General features: G+C 37.4%; 1 protein-coding gene across 1 annotated transcript in view; it reads right to left on the bottom strand.

Annotated features, from left to right (window-relative positions):
* NPHP1 (nephrocystin 1) overlaps positions 1–20,113 on the bottom strand; it is a 52,839-nt gene that overhangs the window by 16,288 nt on the left and 16,438 nt on the right. The window contains exons 7-16 of the mRNA XM_028117183.2: positions 19,614–19,708; positions 19,245–19,287; positions 18,098–18,185; positions 16,668–16,762; positions 15,025–15,153; positions 8,830–8,904; positions 6,950–7,060; positions 5,640–5,722; positions 3,188–3,264; positions 2,187–2,286 (exon numbers count right to left, since the gene is read on the bottom strand). Of these exons, the coding sequence (XP_027972984.1) occupies positions 2,187–2,286; positions 3,188–3,264; positions 5,640–5,722; positions 6,950–7,060; positions 8,830–8,904; positions 15,025–15,153; positions 16,668–16,762; positions 18,098–18,185; positions 19,245–19,287; positions 19,614–19,708 (896 nt within the window). The remainder of the gene's footprint in view (positions 1–2,186; positions 2,287–3,187; positions 3,265–5,639; positions 5,723–6,949; positions 7,061–8,829; positions 8,905–15,024; positions 15,154–16,667; positions 16,763–18,097; positions 18,186–19,244; positions 19,288–19,613; positions 19,709–20,113) is intronic.

Below are 20,113 nucleotides of genomic sequence, written 5' to 3' on the forward strand. Positions count from 1 at the left end.
GGAGCCCTACATCAGGCTCCCTGCTCAGCGGGAAGCCTGCTTCTCCCTCTTCCACTCCCCCTGCTTGTGTTCCTCTCTCACTGTGTGTGTCTCTCTGTCAAATAAATAAATAAAATCTTTAAAAAGAAAAAAAAGCTCCCTGAAGAAAATGCAAATTAAAACCACCATGAGATACCATTACTCACTTATTAAAATGGCCAAAATAGAAAAAAATGGATAATACCAAGAATATGACTAATTGGAACTTTCATACATTGCTACTGGGAGTGTAAAATGCTATAGCCATTCTGGAAAACAGTTCGGCATTTTCTTATAAAATTAGAAGGACACCAGATGACCCAGCAATCCTGCTCCTAGGTATTTATACCTCTGAAAAATAAAGTCATATGGCCACACACAAAAAACCTGTATGCAAATATTTAGAGTGGCTTTATTCATAATTGCCCAAACTTAGAAACAACCCAGATGTCTATCAGTTAGTGAATGGATAAATGCATTATGGTATATCCGTCAAATGAAATACTATTTAGAACAAAAAAGAACAACTTCTACTACACGCAATGGCATGGATGACTCTCAAATGCAGCAGTATGCTGGGTGAAAGAAACCAGCCCCAGTAGGCTACATACTGAATGACTCCAGATGAATGACATTCTGGAAAAGACAAAACTGCTGGGAATACAAATGGCCAACAGACACATGAAAAAATGTTCAACATCACTGGCATCAGGGAAATACAAATCAAAACCACGAGACACCACCTCACACCAGTCAGCATGGCTAACGTTAACAACTCAGGAAACAACAAATGTTAGCGAGGATGTGGAGAAAGGGGAACCCTTTTGCATTGTTGGTGGGAATGAAAACTGTGCAGCCACTCTGGAAAACAGTATGGAAGTTCCTCAAAAGTTAAAAATATAACTACTGGGTATTTATCCAAAGGATAAAAAAAATGCTGATTCGAAGGGGCACCGCACCCTGATGTTTACAGCTGCGATGTCCACAATAGCCAAAGTATGGAAAGATGTTCATCGACTGATGAATCGATAAAGAAGAGGCAATGTATATATACAATGGAATTTACTCAGCCATCAAAAAATGAAATCTTACCATTTGCAACAACGTGAATAGAACTAGAGGGTATTATGCTAAGCAAAATAAATCAATCAGAGAAAGGCAATTATCATATGATTTCATTCATATGTGGAATTTAGGAAACAAAACAGAGGATTATAGGGGAAGGGAGGGAAAAATAAAATAAGACAAAATCAGAGAGGGAGACAAACCATGAGAGGCTCTTAACTGCAGGAAACAAACTGAGGGGCTCTGGAAGGGAGGTGGGTGAGGGGATGGGGTAACTGGGTGACGGGCATTAAGGAGGGCACTTGATGTAATGAGCCCTGGGTATTATACGCAACTGATGAATCACTAAACTCTACCTCTGAAACTAAAAAATGAAAACCGAAAAAAACCAAACTGCTGGGAAAGAAGACAGATGAGTGGCTGCCTGAGGCTGAGGCTGGGGAGCTGACCACAAAGGAGACAGCTGTTTAGAGTGATGGGAATGCTTTCCATCTTGGTTGTGGTGGTAGTTACACGACTGTATATACTGGTCAAGACTCAGAGAACTGTAAACCAAAAAAGATAAGTTTTGTTGCATGGAAATTATACCTCAACTAACCTGATATTTAAAAAAGATTCCCTGGGCGCCTTGGGTGGCTCAGATGGTTAAGCGTCTGCCTTTGGCTCAGGTCATGATCCCAGGGTCCTGGGATCAAGTCCCGCATCGGGCTCCCTGCTCCTTCGGAGCCTGCTTCTCCCTCTGCCTCTCTCTCTCTCTCCCTCTCTCTCTCCCTCTGTCTCTCATGAATAAATAATAAAATCTTTAAAAATAAAAAAATAAAAAAGATTCCCTGACGACAGGATCGTGGATGGCAAGCCCGATTTAGCCAAGTTTCTCTACTATTTCTGACCAAATGTATCACTTGAGCTAACTAGTAAACAAAAGAGTAAGCTGATTTGAATTTTCCTACCATTCCATTTCCCTGCTGATCCTCAGCAGATGAATTAATGAGGAACAAACTAACCGACAAAAGATGATCAAGCAGGAGGAGAAGCTGAAAGCAGAGATGGTCTCTAGACGCTGAAGGGCCTCAAGTTCACTGGCCAGGTAAGTGGGTACCAACCTCAGCAAGTCTCTTGATCTTCTGTTCAAAGATCTCAGTTTTACTAGGAGTTGAGGCTGCCTTCTCATTGTCATCATCTGATGGAAAACACTCCCATGTACTTTAAAAAAATAAAAATAAATAAATGTCAAAACTTGAAGTACCTGAGACAGTGAGTATAATAAAACAAAGTACTTTTTACAATAAAACAAAGATTTGGGGTAAAAATAGTAATTGTATGAAAAGCAGGAGTCCCTCACATACCCTAAATGAGCTGATAAAGAGATAAAGCATGGCGTTAGAGCCTCCGGGCCTCCCTAAGTACCCCTGGAGCTGCCACTACACCAGAAGCTTTGACAGCATCGCTGCCAGATATTATAAAGGGATAAAGGGAGTTTAAAAAAGCATGCCTGACTCCAGGCAGATCCAACTGCTTCCCAGGTCCTAAGCCCTTCCCTGTTCCAAGAAGCTGGGACCAGCATCACCAGGGCAGCAGCAATGCTATGTGTTCTAAGTTATGAAACAAGGAGAGTTCCAAATCTGTCAGGAGCTGAGCTCTGCAACGCAAGGATCGGATCTGTCTTACTCTCCATTTTCCCATTATCTAGCACAGTGCCTGGTCAATGAATATATTAAAGGATGCTCAGTATTTGTGGAAGGCAACTCGGCATGTGTACCACAATTTGAAATGTCTACGTCCTTTAGCCCAGCAACAGGCAACCTGGGAGTTAGTCTATGTCATTAACTCTGTGGCGGTCACGAGTATCAGCCCAGTGTTCAAGGAGAAGGCATTAATGAACGGTCCTCATGCTTTCTGATTGCCTACGTTAGTCTTATATGTGCTACCAAGAAAAGAAGCACTTAGATAAAAGTGATTAGGATTTTACTATCAAATGACTTATTTTTAAAAATGTGAATTCAAGTGAAGAATGTTATGCTTATTAGAATATAGCTCTCTTTGCTGATGCATATTCTGTGTACTTTCTCAGGGAAGGAGAGAAAGTAATGCCTAAGAGCTATACCTCTTCTGGATATTGAAGGGTCCACTTCAACACCTTTTTCATAAGGGGTGCCACCATTCAAGAAGAGTTCATACGTTCTACAAAAGAATAGCAAAAAAACCACGTGTTTCTATTTTGAAACACTGAAATCAGTAGAGAAATATTTTTTAGCACAGATAACACTCCCAGACATCTTATTTGTTTCATTGCTAAATGAGAATGAAAGTTGTTGATTCCTCTGTGAGGTATTATCTCAGTAAATAAAGTTTCTTTCTTAACTTTGAACTGTAGAAAATACATTTTTCCCCATTAAAATGAGAAAAATTAATTGATGCCATTAAAGTGTTTTGACTTTAATGACTTACATTAATGAATGTATTAATAATGTATTTTTAAATGTATTTTTCAAATGCTTAAATAGCATAGAAATGCTAAAATAAATGAAATGAAAAACAAAACAGGGGCGCCTGGGTGGCTCAGTCAGTTAAAGTGTCTGCCTTCGGCTCAGGTCATGATCTCAGGTCCTGGGATCTGCCTAGTGGAGTCTACTTTTCCCTTTCCCTCTGCCACTCCCTCTGCTCTTGCTCTCTCTTTCTCAAATAAATAAAATCTTTAAAAAAAAACACACACACATTCTGTGTGGAGCACTGGGTGTTATGCACAAACAATGAATCATGGAACACTACATCAAAAACTAATGATGTATGGTGATTAACATAACAATAAAAAATTAAAAAACAAAACAAAACAAAAAAACAAAAAAACCCCGACACATCCCTCCCCATCCCATCCCCTCTAGTCTGGTAAAGCCCTTGCCCTACCTTTTTCTATGTGAATGCACACAAATATGTATATACACAGTAAATCTCAAAACTGACACATTTTCTTTCAAAGTTGCATATTACCTAAGTACAGAAAGTAGAAGATAAAAGTCCTCTTTAATCCCACTGCTTTACCTCCCTAGTTCTGTGCCTCAGAGGCAACCTCTGGGAACACTTTACATAGGCCCGCCCACATATACACATGAATACAGTTTTTCATGAAAAAAGTGGAGCCATAGTACACATACTATTCTGCAACTTGCTTTTTCCATATCATAATATACATTGGAAATATTTCAGTATCAATACATGGGCTTCTACCTCATTTAGAAAAATAGCTGTGACTTCCCTTTTGGAAAGATGGAGTAGACACTCTTTTCCCTCCCGCTAGGTACAGCTAAAAACCCTAGACATTCTTTAAAAACAAAACAAAACAAATTTAAACCAAAGCAGCCTGAACTTTTACATTCTGGGAGGCCGTGCCCTTCTCCCTATCACCACGATGATGTCAGAGGAGGACAAGTGGAGCCTGGACTTTTACCTCTGCCCTGTGGTAAAGAGGCCATGCCCGCCCCTGGGGTGTAAGCAGAAGTCACAGAAGGCAGGGAGCATTATCTGAATCAATCCTCATAATAACCCTTTGGGGTAGGAACTATTACAATCTCCCATTTTAAAGAGAGGAAATTGGGGCTTGCAGGCAAGGAACCTGGAACTTGGCTTACAGTTACACAGAGCCAGGCCGAGAGCCCTGAGTTATAATTCCAAACCTTGGATCTTAATTACCATCCTGATGACTGCCTATGTGTATCTCTTCTGTGAATTTCTTATTTGTATCCTAGACTTAGATTTTTTTGTGTGTATACCCATTTAAAAACTTGGATGGTCTTTTTCTTATTCATTTTTGAGAACCCATTTCATATTAGGGATAATAATCTGACCATTATATATATATTGCAGATATTTGGTACCAGTCTGCCTTTTGGTCTTAAGTTTTAAATTCATTTACAGTGACTGCCATTACGATTTCAGTGTATCACCTATAGGAGAAAGGTAGAGTCACAGAGGACCTGGGGACCCTGGACTTAGCTTTTCCACTCTGGAGAGAATCAGGTTCTGTTTCAGCACTGTGAAATGTGCTAATACCACAGAAATTTACTGAAAAATATTCTCAGCAGAGAGTAAATATCTTTTATTATTTATTTGTTTGATTTTTTTTTTTTGAGAGAAAGAGAGAGAGAGCGAGTGAGCGAGCAGGGGTGGGAGAAGAGCAGAGGGAGAGGGAGAAAGAGAATCCCAAGCAGGCTCCATGCTCAGTGCAAACCCAATGCAGGGCTCAATCTCACCACCCTGAGTTCATAACCTGAGCCAAAACCAAGAGTTGGATGCTCAACCGACTGAACCACCCAGGCACCCCTGAGTAAACATCTTTTAAAATACCTATTCTATAAGTGGCATTTCTTCCTAAGATGACCCTGTGCATGCTGTTTTCATATACCACCTCAAAGAACATTAAAAGATCAACATTAAAAGCCCTCTCCTCACAAGTTTTTGAAATGCTAACAATATACACTCTGCAAACCTGAGATATCCAGATTCTAAATAATGAATTTCTACAAAATTATTCATTTAGAAGGAATATAAAGGCAACTTACTTTGCTGGAATAGGAATTCCACTGGCATCAAAAAGTTTAAGAAACACCCAGCCACAACTTAATTCTCCTCTTTCACCAGTTGACTATGAAATAAACAGGCATACAAAATTTAATTATCTGAACCAAATTTAAAAGCACATACCAAGTCCTTTAAAGGGAACAAAATTAGCATTCACTTTTAGGACTAAAAAATTCTGTACAAGAAAATAAAGTGAAATACAGTGGGTCCCATTTTCCTGGCAGGCCAGATGGCAAAGGCAGTATGAAAAGTGAAAATCCTATCTTGTCAAATTACTTTTGAAAATTCCTTAAGCCTGATGATGTGGTAACTGTTGCTATTGTTTCTTGAAGGATATATTTTGTGGAATGATCTAAACCACATCAGTACTACATGGGATTATGCAGCTTTGTCTCGATGAGAGACGGAATGCACAAGTTAAATCATTTTTTTAAATCATCCGTCAGAGCTTTACCTCCACCATCGACTGCTGAAGGCCACTGGGGACTTGCTTGGGGCCCTGCTCCCCTCTCCTGTCCTACCCCCCCATAACACAGTTGGACGCATCTGCCTTAAAGAAATGAAAGGATGGTGTAATACTATTAATATAATAGCAATTGGTTCTCTGGGTCACCTTGAGGCCAAGTATATATACCACACCTACCAAGGTATTATTAGAATGTGGAGACATTTAAATTACTATCACATCAAGTAGGTGAGGATGATTAAGAGCACACTTATCATGATGAGCACTGAGCAATGTACAGAACTGCTGAATCACTATATTGTACGCTTGAAACTAATATAACATTGTATGTTAATTAAAATAAAACTTAATAAAATAAAAATAAATAACTATCACAGACCCATACCTACTAGTTCAATTGTTTATATGACATGAGTTAATCCAAGTTTCTGGTGCCTTTATAAAAATTACCACTCTGACAGGTCCCTTAATTAGAAGCATTAGCCACGAGGTTAAGTATACCCTGACCCTCTAGGACAGAGGTAAAACACCCCTGGAATGCCACTGAATATCTTTTATCACTTTCTGCAAAGTCTCATCCTTTTCAAATCTTTATTCTTTAAAAGCACTGGAGTTCATTCAAGCTATAAACAAATATACTTTTATTGTAAATGCTACTGAAAAAGCAGCGCTATATATAAATTAGAACCACCATTCCCATTCCTTGAGAGATTAAAATTTTATTACATATAAAAACCTCAATTATTTTACTTGTAAATACAGACTTTTTTTTTAAACTTCCCTTTAACTGATACATTAGAAAGCTTTATCTTTCAACTGACATACATTGCGAATATAAGAAATTCCAAGTTCAAATAATATTCCAAGATCTGGAGATGAAGAATTGGATCTGATAAAACAATCACCATCAAGCAAGCAGGGCAAGATGCCAGTAACCTGAAACAATAAAGAAAACTAAGTTACTAATAAAAATTTAAAATGGGAGGGAGGTTCCAGCTCTCCTTGTCTGTATGTAGTTGATACCTTTGCACCATAATAACGGTCTTTGAAAGGAAACAGAAAGCAGATGGATTGGACCCATCTACACCAATAATTTCAAGTTAAAAAATTAAGTTTTGTGTTGAGGGAAATACCTTTCCTTTCACTCACTCTTTGGTGAGAGTAGAGGCTAATGTGAAACAAGTACTGTAGCTAAGTCCTCAGAGGTGTTATAAAAATAGTTTGCATATATAATAAGATATTTAAATTAACCATTGTTTTTTGTAAACAGAACTAAAATTGAAGACTTCATACACACATTTGCTCAACTTTCCCACCTTGCAAATTTTCCTTTCCTTTCTCTTTTGCTCATTCCTTTTCCTCTCTCTGGACAACCACACCCTTCTGTCTTGCCTATAGAATCTTCCCCAACCCTCAAAGTCTAGGTTCTCTTCTCCAAAAGCTTCCCTGAGCCTGAGGGCTGGAATTAATGTCACCATCTTCTGCGCTTCCACAGCACTTAGAGTCCAGCAACCATGACATTCTGTCCTTGAGGTGGTTATCAACAGATCCCGCCCCCACAGGGCTACTCCAAGGATTAAATGAGATCATAGATCATGCCCAGGAGGACCTACCACCGTGCCTGGCACATGGACAGAGCTCCTTAAACACAGGCTATTGTTATTATACCTGTATATGTTTCTTCTCTACCAACATGTAAGTTCCCACAGTGGCTAGAAAGAATGTCTCACACCTAACAGATGCTTAATTTCCCTCAACAAAGGAACAATTTCTTATTATTTCTTCTTCCAAACAGTTCGTCTTTATATCCAGAAAAAATTAGAAAATTCGACCCTAAATGCTTCATATACACAGAGATGCAACATCAGAACTGTAAAGCGTTGTGCCGAAATACAAGCAGTAAGGCGCTTAGATCAAATTGGACTTCCAGTAGATGCGCGAAAAGCAAGCGTGGGCACATGCAGCACGCAAGCCAGGTGGCTGGGCCTCCTCCATGTCCTGTGCCCTCTCCTTGAACCCTACTGCTTGAAGATCTTCGGATGCAGTAAGAGAAAGGTTAATGGAGGACTTTTAGGGTACAGTGCCCCAAGGGAATTAGTTATGGGAAGTAAACACTAAAGTAATGAAACTTTAGCGGCAGAAAAAAAGTAAAGTAAAATAAACTATAGACAATATTATAACAAGAACATCAAGATATCAAATCTTCATGTTCACTCACATCTATGTCATAGGGACTCCGTGGTTTGAAGCCACCTAACCTCATTCCAGTCTTTTTTTTGTTCCAGGCTTGACGGTGCCTGGGTATAATATACCAGCCCCAGGGCGTCACCCTTGATTTTATCTGAAGAAAGCACAGCTCTCATTAGCATGGTTGATTTCATTCGTGAAAAACACTTCCTAAATTTATCTTTTTGTTTTCATTTTCATCAGGGGGCATTTCCTAGAATTGAACCCCGAAATCCACTGAATGAGATGATTCATAGGAATTATAACTCTGATGAGTCAGAAACAAAAGTAATTTTTATCAAAGTCTTCAAAGAACATTAATCTAAAGATTCAAATCTGGCCCCATATATTCTGTGCTTAACATAAATACATTATTTCAGAGATACACACGGACAGCTTTGCTTCAGAAATCAATTGCCTATCACTTAACAGGTAAAAAAGGTTCACGTTTCATTCCATTCCCTTAGCAGATTCCTTACCTGGGGAGAAAAGGTCCATGTTTTGGGCTTTTTAGATTGCCATGTGGCTCTGACTGTATGAATGTTGCTCAGAACCTGAAATGAGATTTTCTTATTTGAGATCATGCTGTAGAGAGCTCTCTAAAACATCCCCACTTCTAGGGGTGCCTGGCTGGCTCAGTAGGTTGAGCGTCTGACTTTTGATCTGGGCTCTGGTCATGATCTCAGGGTCCTGGAATCGAGCCCTAGGCTCCAATGCTTGGATGGGGGTGGTCTGCTTGAGGATTTTTCTCTGTCTCCCTCTGCCCCTCCCCCTTCTCTAAAATAAATAAAATTTAAAAAAATTTAAAAAGAAAAAGAACAAACAGGTCACCACTTCTACATCCCAAACAGCAGTGAACAGGCTATACTGTGTGGAACAGCGGGCCTCAAGGGGGTTCTTTCACCTTTTAGTTTGTGCAACTCTGTAATTTGTTTTCTTTTTATATCAGGTACATACAGAACTTTAAAAATGAGTAACAAAAAACTGTTAGGGCGCTAATTTATAAAATAACGAAAAGAACCTATGAAATAAATTCAGACTCAGATCTTTGTACTAGTAAAAAATTATAGTAAGTGAAATACTTACCATCTGGAACAGGTTTATCAGAAAAGGAAGTGAAATTTCAGATCGAATGACCTTTTAAGAAATGTGACCCCTAAGAGCATTTTATGGTAGCCCATCACCCTGCCACTAAGGACAGACAATGTTGATAATAGCCCAGATATACAGCCTCAGTTTTCTTCAAGATCTCCAGCCGCATAAGTTATATTCTTCCTGCAACTTAATCTCTTGCAAAATGCTACTGTAAGAAGTCAGTCCTGCAATGTACATAAAGCAATGAAATACAAAAGGAGCAAAAACTGTAGAGTTCAAATTCTATAAAGTTATGGCTAAAATTGACATCTTCCAAAGAAATAGAAAACATAAAATGTTTATTTTTTTAAGTTTATTTATTTATTTTAAGTAATCTCTACACCCAGTATGAGGCTTGAACTCATGCCCCCAAGATCAAGAGTTGCATGTTCCTCTGACTGAGACAGCCAGGTGCCCCTAAAATTTTTAGACAACAATATTTTAGTATAGCACTTTTAAAATTAAGTTTTAAAGGGGTGCCTGGGTGGCTCAGTCGCTGGGCGTCTGCATTCGGCTCTGAGATGACACAATGTTGGAATTATCTGACAAGCATTTTAAGGCAGACACCGAAAAATACTTCAGTAAGCAACTATAGACACGTCTGAAACAAATTTAAAATATAGAAATACAAAGTGTCAAGAAAGAAAAAAGGAAATCTCAACAAAGAAATAGAAGATAAAATGAAGAACCTAGTGGAAATTCTAGAACTGAAAAATATAATAACAACAGTAAAAAACACACATGTGCACAAACACACACAACTCACTGGGGACTCAAATGCTGAATAAAAGAGAAAAGAAACAGTGAACTTGAAGATAGGAAAATAGAAATTATGCACTCTGAACAACTAAGATAAAATCGATGGAAAAAAATAAACAGAGCCTCAGGAACCAGTGGGATTATAACAAAAGATCTCACATTGATGTCATCAGAGTGCCAGAAAAGTCTGGAGCTGGAAAAGTATTCAAGAAAATAATGGCTAAAATATCCCCTAATTTGGCAAAGGACACAAACCTAGAAGCTGAGCAAACCTTAAATAGGATAAACCCAAGAAACCCATGCCCAAGGACAAGTACAAAAACTAAACACATATATCTTGAAAGCAGTGAGAAATAACACCTAGATTTACCAATAGGGGAACACCAATTCTAGTGACAGTGGATTTCCCATCGGAAACCACAGAAAGAAGTCGAACAAGATTTCTCAAGTGCTTTAAAAAAAAAAAAAAAAAGCCAAACCAGAATTCCCTATCTAGTGAAAATATTCTTCAGGAATGAAGGGGAAACAGACATTCTTGGATAAAGAAAAATGAAGAGAATTTGTAGCCAACAGAGAGAATGGTTAAAGGGAATTCTCTAAACAGAAAGGATATGACCTTTGAACATCAGGAAGGAAGGAAGAACAATGAAAAGAGTAAAAGTGGGGGTAAATCAACAGATTTCCTCTTGAGTTTTCTAAATTATGCTTGATTGTTGAAGTAAATATAATACTGTGTGACGTGGTTCTCAGTGTATGTAGAGTTTTAATAATAATGCTTTTATTTGGAACTAGGGAAGCACTCTTAAGTAAATAACAATGAATATTTGTCTTACATATCTTCTAAAACTTGTCAGTTGGAATCTGATATAAATTAGTTACATAAATTCACTTCTATTATTTTTAAATGAATCACTTCTATTATTCTGATATGTTATTTAAATAAAATTTCAATCTTTAGGTTCTCATATATGAGATTAGGAAGAGGTAAAGTGAAGCGTGAAACCAGATCTGAGCAAAGAAGGCAATTCATCTTTTCTTGGTCACTGATGACATCTACTGGTTTCTTAGTGGCAATGGCTTTGTGCAGGCTGCGTAGAAATGAGGGAGGATCACTGTAATGGCACAAGTACAGAAAGAAAGGAAGGCACTGGGAGCCTTAAGTATACTCAGCATGTGCAAAGCTAACCCCACAAACTCCTCCAAACCTGATCGGCTCTCGATGCTCCCTGTCTCACTGAATGTCACCACCATCCACCCAGATTCGGGTCTTGTTTGACACCCCACTCTTCCTCACTCACCATTTCCAAGCCATTACCAAAGTATGGTTTTTATGGTCTAAATATCCTTCTGGCCATAGTTCTCATCTCCATCTCTACTGCCCTAGTCTATGTTGTTAGCCTCAGATCTCATCTAGCCACACTTAACATGTTCTATGTGTGTTCTAAGTACTTTACTGGTTGTATTAACTCATTTCATCCTCACATGGACCCTAAGTGATGTGTGCCAGATGACAAAGGGGAGAGAGCAAGGCCAAGTAATTTGGTCAGTGTTTTATATCAAGCTGGTGGAACCAGGGTTAATCTGGGGCAAATGGCTCCAGATTTTGTTTTTTTGGAGATGACGTTGCTGCCCTTTGACCACCACACTGTGCCATAGCCTCTAAATGGTCTACTCATGTCTTTCCTGGCCCCCCTCTAATTCATCTCCAAAGAAGAGCCAGAGATATTCCTAAAGCATAAATCTAAACTATACAACTTCCTCCAATGACTTTCCCTGTTTTTAGGATAAAGACAAAACTCCCTTACATCATGGCTTACAGTGTCTTACACTGTGTTCCTTCCTGACATCTCCCATTTCATTCCATCTGACATTTCCTCTTGTTCGCTCCACTCGGCCACACTGGCCTTCCCCAAGTCCTTTCCCACTAAGGCCTTTCTTTGCCTGTGCTGCTCCTTTGGCCAGGTTCACACTTCCATTTTCTCTTTACCCTCTTAAGGTCTATTCATCCCTAGATCTCAACCCAAGCATCACCTTCTCAGGAGGGAGCTTCGACTATCAATTTGAGAATTCTTTTCTAATGTATCTAGTGCTGTAAATTTTTTTTTAAAAGATTTTATTTATTTATTTGACAGAGAGAGACACAGCAAGAGAGGGAACACAAGCAGGGGGAGTGGGAGAGGATGAAGCAGGCTTCCCGCCGAGCAGGGAGCCCAATGTGGGGCTCAATCCCAGGACCCTGGGATCATGACCTCAGCTGAAGGCAGATGTGTAGTGACTGAGCCACCCAGGAGCCCCATGGTGCTGTAAATTTCTGTCTAAGCAATGCTTTATCAACATCCCACAAATTGTGTGACACATTTTCATTTTTTGTTCAGCTCCAATTATTTTCTAATTTCCCTTGAAACTTCCTTTTAGTCCATGAATTTCCAAATATTTAAGAATTTTTTTCGGTTATCTTTGTGTGACTGATTTCTAATTCAATTCTATGTAATCAAAAACCATTCATTGTATGATTTCAATTCTTTTAAATTTGTTCAGGGCCACCTCTCTTGGCAAATGTTCCACATGCACTTGAAAGAATGAGTATTTTACTATTTTTGGGTGAACTGTTGTAGAAATGTTTATTAGATCTAGTTTGTTGATGGTGTTAATTCAGTTCTTCTATACACTCACTAATTTTCTGCTTGTCCCAGAGATTACTGAGAGAGAAGTGTTAAAGTTTTCAACTATAACTGTGGTTTTGCCTGTTTCTCTTTTCAGTTCTATCAAGTTTTACTTCATGTATTTTGAAGCTGTAATATTAGGTATATACATATTTAGAATTATTATGTCTTCTTGGTGAGTTGTCTCTTTTATCATGTAATGTGTCTCTTTATTCCTGCTAATTTTCCTTGTTCTGAATATTACTATCTTTTTGAATTGTCTACCTTTTTCATTCCTTTCCTTTTAACCTGCCTATATTTATTATATTTAAGGTGGGTTTCTTATACATAGCATATAGTTGGATCTCTCTCACTGTGGTTTTAACTTGCATTTCCCTGAGGACTTCTTATATGTTATATATATCTCTTTATGTCTCTTGGTTTTTGATATATTTGTTTAAGTGTCCGCTCAAGTCTTCTGCCAATTTAAAAAACTGAGTTATCTTTTTTTTCTTGGACATCCTTGATCTGTTCCTGATCTTAGGGGGAAAGTATTCAAAATTTCACCAGGAAGTATGATAATGTCACCTTTAGCTTTCTCTTATTGCCCTTTACCAATTTGAGGAGGTTCCCTTCTCTTCCTACTCTGCTGAAAATTTTTTAAAAATCATGAATGGGTGTTGAAATTTGTCAAATGCTTTTTCTATATCTTTTGAGATGATCACATGACTTTTCTACTTTAGTTGTTAATATGGCAAATTACAATGATCATTTTCAAGTGTTAAATGTTGGTTACACAGGTGTGTACAACTGAATTCCTGAAATAAACTCCAATTAGTCATGATATATTATCCTTTTTATATATTGCTAGATTCAATTTGTTAATATTTTGTTTAGGATTTTAGTGTCAATATTCATGGCGGATACTGGTCTTATAATTTCTCTTTCTTGTAATGTCTTGTCATGTTTTGGTATCATGTTTTTCCCGGCCTTATAAAATGAGCTGGGAAGCATTTCCTCTTTATTGGTTCTTTGGAAGAGTTTATGTACTATTGCTATTATTTCTTCCTTAAATGTTTAGAGAAATTCACCAGTGAAGCCATATGGGCCTAGAGTTTTCTTTGTTGGAGGACTTTTAATTACATTTTCAATTATTTTTAAACAGATTTTTCGCATTCTATCACAAATTTTTAAAAATTTTTTCTATTTCTTCTTATGTCAGTTTTGATAAATTATGATTTTCAAGGCATTTATCTATTTATCTATATTGTCAAATTTATTGGCATAAGGATGTTTATGATATCCCTTGATATTATCCTTTTAATGTCTGTGGATCTGTGGTGAGATCTCCATTTTCATGTCAGATACTGATCATTTGTTTTCTTTTTCTCTTTTTCTCTTTTATCAGTGTTACTAGGCATTCTTCAATTTAGTAAACTTATCAAAGAATAAACTTTTGCTTTTTTTGATTTTCTCTTTTGTTCATCTGTTTTCTATTTCATTAAATTCATTCTTTTTTGGCATTTTAAATTTAGGTTTGTTTTATTTAAGTTTAATTTTTTTTTTCATTAAATTCCACTCTTATTTCTAATAGTTCCTCCATTTTACTTTCGTCCGGTTTAACTCACTCTTCCTTTTCTAGCGTCTTGAGTTGGTAGCTTAGATCACTGATTTTAAATCTTTCTTTTTTAGCTATTCAGTTAAAGCTACAAATTTCTAGCTAAGCACTGTATTGAAGCTGTATCTCACAAACAAATCAATTTTTTAAGAGTCATTTAGATTCTTTCATTTAGATTCTTCAGATTCTGTACACTCAAGACATGAACTATATACAATACTGGAAGATAGGCATCAGTACCTTTTTTGTAAGCGAGAAATCTAAGGCTTTAGAGGAGTTAACTGTGATATGTATATGGACATCATGCACTTAGCAACTGAAAGAGCCAGGAATTAAGCCTATGTCATCAGAACCCTTACGGTTTGCATTCTATCACATATTATTTTATATGTATACACACGCATACAGAAAGAGAGAGACAAAGACATAGACATACCCCAGGCATCACATGTTTAATATGTGGCCTTGACAAAATATTTTTCCAGACTGATGTGAACTGATTTACTCCTCAGTAAGCTCACCTTATTACCATCAAATAGACAGAGGCGTACGTGTCTACTGAGAACCTGGATGCTCATTCCTGGAAGAGGAATCATTTTACAGCTCCAGAGGGTCAGAATGCATGAAACACGACTTGGTCTTGACCTAATCTGAGAGAAAAATTAGTTATAAAATAGGTTTATCTTATGGCTTATAAGACAAATTCATTTTCAAAGCATCTTTTATAAATACTTAAAATGTATATAGAATAAAAAAGGATGAAAAAATTTACACATAAATATACACAAGAAAAGTTTCAATAGTCTGCTCAACTTAAAATAAAAACCTTAGGTAAATTTTCCATAAATCTTTATATTTGAAATATTTGCATTTTGGGGATAAATAACAAAAAATCATAATGAAAAAACGGTCAGTATAATCAGGTAAAATGAATGACCTGACTATGGAATCACTGCATTCCAGTTCATTCTTATATAATGTGGGTAAGTATAGAAGGTCACCATAGCATAATAACCAATGACAGCCGGCATTAGTATTATCCATCTGGCTCCTCCTTGTTTTAATTCCAAGCATTTACCTACATTGCTCCTTGGCTTCTGACATAGATGTTTTGATGGAGAGAATGCACTGACCATTGGATAGCATTATTCAGTTCTACTTCACAAGTACAGTTCAGAAAGCCCATAAATAAACTGGCACTCTGGTTCCTCATTTAAAAACATCTTCAACTCTTAACATTCTGCTTTATGGTCATCGGCCTTTTCGTTTAAAGACCTTATATCATTGAAAAAATGAGACAATATCTAACAGCTTGTGAACATTTTCAGTTTAAGAAATGAGAGCTGAATATTTAGCTCTCTGGGTACAAGTTCATAAAACTGAAGGTCATTTATTCAAGTACTAGTACACTAAACAGACAAAATACAAACATCTTTGCTGACTTGCAATAAAAGATACTTCACACTAAGAAGGGTCCCAGGCAATGCTCGGATCGAGAGGGGAAAATTCTACACCACCTCTCCCCACAAAACCTGACCACACTGGGTCCTCTTATTTCTCCCTTGAGGCTCTGAGAGAGGAAGGGAGAAAAGGCAGAAGGTAAACAGGAAGGGGAGTGATGTGCTCTAATGTGGTTTATATCTGCTAAAAAGGAAGACAGTAGAATTAAATATCAAGAGTATTTCCTACTTCAAGTACTCGGGATACCAGGAATCTTCTACTCTAAGCTCTCCCCAAAAAGTATAATCATAAAGGACTTTCAACTTCCTCATTCCCACTTAATGAAAAAAAATGTTACTACTACTACTGATATTGGCTAACATTTACTGAGTTATCATGTGCCAGACACTGTTCTCAGCGCTCCACACATATAATGTAATTCTCATAATAACCCTATGTTAGAAGTATTATTATCATCCCCTTTTTCACCGAGGCAAAGAATGAGTAAGAGAGATGCCTAGTATTACTTCCTTAGTAACAATGGAAGAAGAAAGCAACAGTTTCGTCTTAGCAATGAAACGATCACTGAGTGTTTACAAATTAAAATACAGAAACAATTTTTTAATTTTCTAGAATGCATTAATCAATTTACATGCTATTTGTACACTTGCAACCATAACCGAATACGGAAAGGTATAATTTTGCTGATAGCAACCATACTCACAGCGCCTGTTTTAGCATCCCACATTAGATCTCTGAAGGCCAGCTGTGAAGGAGTGAGCCCTGGCTGTAAGAAGTAACTTGCTCGAAACTGATTCCCTGAAAAAACAATTTTTCCTTTATTTTCTTACAAAGAAAGGAATGAAATCCAAAGCCAAAAATGTATGATGTTATGTGACAAATTTAGGAAACAGACATCCAAAACGTCAAGCTGCTTACTAGGAACTTGCTTTCTAAAACATATATGCCAATAGAGATTTGTTTACCTGAAAGAATAACAGTAGAAAAAGTAAAGACAGAAGCATATAAGAGCTGATCTTAAAGCAGCTTTAAGAAAGATCTTAAAAACTTTTAGGCCAATAACATGCCCTGTGATGAAGATGATCCATTCAAATATTTTTGTAAAATGCAGAAAATGTGTAAATACTCTTTAGAAAAATATATAATTATTAATTTTACTTCTTAATACAAAACCATTATTATACTGTTTTCCCATACTTATTATGAAGAATACTGATTACAAAATCATTTATTCATTTGAGAAATCATTTCTGAGTTCCCACTGTGGGCCAGGCACTCTGCTAGGACCTGCAAATACATATGTGAATCAGAGAAATACAGCCCCTGCCCTTATTAGTTTACAGTTAAGTGGGGGAAATAATTTTTAAAAAATAAGTGGACGAGAGAATAAAATAATTATAAACTAACTTAAATCCATAAAGGGTGCTCAAGTGGAAGGGTGTTTTTCAAAGAAGACATCTCTGGGAAGATAGAATTCCCCTGGGATGCAAAGGATGAGAAGGAGATGGGCATTCAGGGAGGGCTGAGAAGAGCCTTCCTGGCCGAGGAACCTCAAAGCAGCCCTTCCACAGATAATTCAACAACTCAGGGTATATAGGAGATCCTCCCCCAACATTATTTCTCTTTAATGAGCTTATGGACAAATGTTGTTAAGTACAGAGAAATCCAAGAACAAATAAGAAAACGGAAATGCAAATGGATAATAATTCTTCAGAAAAATCTTTCTGTGAGGAAAGGGAGAGAAAGGGAGGCTTTGGCTAACGTGGGATAGGGTGAGAGGAGCTGGGTCTTAAAGGTATCAGGCATGCTGGTAGACTGATGAGGGCAGGAGCCAGTGCAGGGAAGGGGGGGTGGGCTGAAGATACACAAAAGGGCTCCTAATTAGAAAAGTCACATTTTTTTGAAATAAAGCAAAGGGACTAGAAGCCAGAGCACAGGTAAACAGACCGGAATCTAACAGAATCAGGGATCCTTCCTCCACTGTCCTAGGAAAAATGAAGGAAATGAGGAGTACCAAAAAGTTGTGATATTCAACATCTTTTTAAACATCTTATTTTGGCTAAAACAGTAACATTAGACACAAAGCCTGACTGCTTAACTATAAGCTTGTGGTAGCTCACAGACACCTGTTACCTTCCTCCAGAAGCTGGAAGAGTGTGGAAGGCCGGAACCCTGCAGGAATAGCTCCCATTGTGGTCAACACATCAACAGTGCTTATCTGCTGAAGAGAGTAAAGACAAAACTGAGTTGCTTGTTTTTATTCATGTTCCTCACCTCCATAATACTTTCTCTTATCACTACAGCAACTACGACCCAGAAAAGGAAATCACAAACATGCAGACTTTAGTGGACAATAGCTCCCATTGTGGTCAACACATCAACAGTGCTTATCTGCTGAAGACAGTAAAGACAAAACTGAGTTGCTTGTTTTTATTCATGTTCCTCACCTCCATAATACTTTCTCTTATCACTACAGCAACTACGACCCAGAAAAGGAAATCACAAACATGCAGACTTTAGTGGACAAATACAGCAGTTTAACCTCAAATTCTGGAGGATGCCATCCAACACTGAATCCTCGTATGTCCCAAGAACCTAAGCCTTATGCAGTGCCCGGTGAGTAGAGCTCTGTGCTCCAGACCAGGTGCTTCCTGCACATCTTTCATCAAAATGTCCCTACCCCGGTCCCGCTCTACGATGTACTGCCACGTAACAGATGAGTTAACATCAGAAACTGATATGCACTGAAGAATTCATGGCTTTTTTGTATATGTGTACATACACACACGTACATACATATGAGCACATCCATGTAAGTGATAAGTAGGGTAAGAGGTCAGAAAGGGTATTGACTAAACTATTAATGGTGATTAGTTATGGGAGGGAAGGAGTGGATTTTCATTTTGTTATGTAACTCGTTTAAATGATAGGAATATGGATAATTTCTTACTTTTTTGAGCTTTTCGGAATTTTTCATATTAACTGAATTTAACATCAGCCTTTACCCAAATGGTAGAAAATTCAGGCAGAATCAGTAAGAGACAGTTGCAAGTCCTCAAATCTACTCTTCTTACAGAAAAGGCCTAAGGAGAAATATTACTTGGAGCACAGGCTTATTAAACCAGAACTGTATGTTTTATACTCTGTCCATTCCATGCCCTGTACCCTGTTTAAGATCCGATGCTATCTTCCAAAGTCTCCATCCTGTTTTGAATCTGCACTCTATCAGAACTGTTAGGTAACAAAACATGACATCATTAACAGAACAGGTGATACCAACCTCTGAGATAGCTTTTCGGACAGCACTCCAGTGAGAATCAGTCCTGGGGGGCACAAAATAGCAAGGTGAGTGCACAGACAGTTCAGACAGCTCATGCTTATTGACTCAATTAGGGAGCGTCATCAATCAAAGAACAAAGTATTTAATTGTCAATAAGTTCCAAAAACTTAAGAGTCTCTAAATGAAACCAAGAAAGGAGAGTATCATGTACTAAAAATAATCACGAAATTAAAGTAGTACTGATCTTTAAGCAAATAGTAACTCAAACTGCAAGTTGTTTCCATTTCAAAAATTCTTGAATTATTTACAACAGTAAAAATAAACAAAAAGTTTCTTAAACTCACTCTGATATCCTCTCACACCTTTTACCTTTGTTTAACTTCTTCCCCTTCTGCTGTTTGGTCCCCCACCTCTACATCTTCTTCGCTGCCTTCACTTGAGTCTTGGCTTTCTTTATCATAGGGCTGAAAAATTATTGAAATATGAAGTGCTTTTTACCTAATGCAAAAATCAACCAATAAAAACACTTTCAGAAAGGCTCAACTATAAGTGGGAAGGTACATGATGGGTATATCAGAAATCAGTAGGAAAAAGATTTCAACATATTGTTGATAACTTCACTATTTGAGAAATTTATAAGGATAGAGGTAGAGAGCAAGTTTAATCAAGATAAATTCCAAGCAGAATTTATTTCAATAAATAAAAAAAGAAAGTAGAAATAAAAGAAGTTAGAAGTGTTAAAGTGTTTAGAAAAGTGTTAGAAGAAAAATGTTAGAAGAAAAAATGTTGAGATGGGGAAGTCCTTTCCAATCTTAATACCAAAACCAAAAATCATGGAAACACTGACAGACTTAGCAACATAAAAAATA

The sequence above is a fragment of the Eumetopias jubatus genome, unplaced genomic scaffold, assembly GCF_037043125.1.
Source record: "Eumetopias jubatus isolate StellerSeaLion01/CBP00866 unplaced genomic scaffold, mEumJub1_p1.0 scaffold_9, whole genome shotgun sequence".
NCBI classification, from domain to species: Eukaryota; Metazoa; Chordata; class Mammalia; order Carnivora; family Otariidae; genus Eumetopias; species Eumetopias jubatus.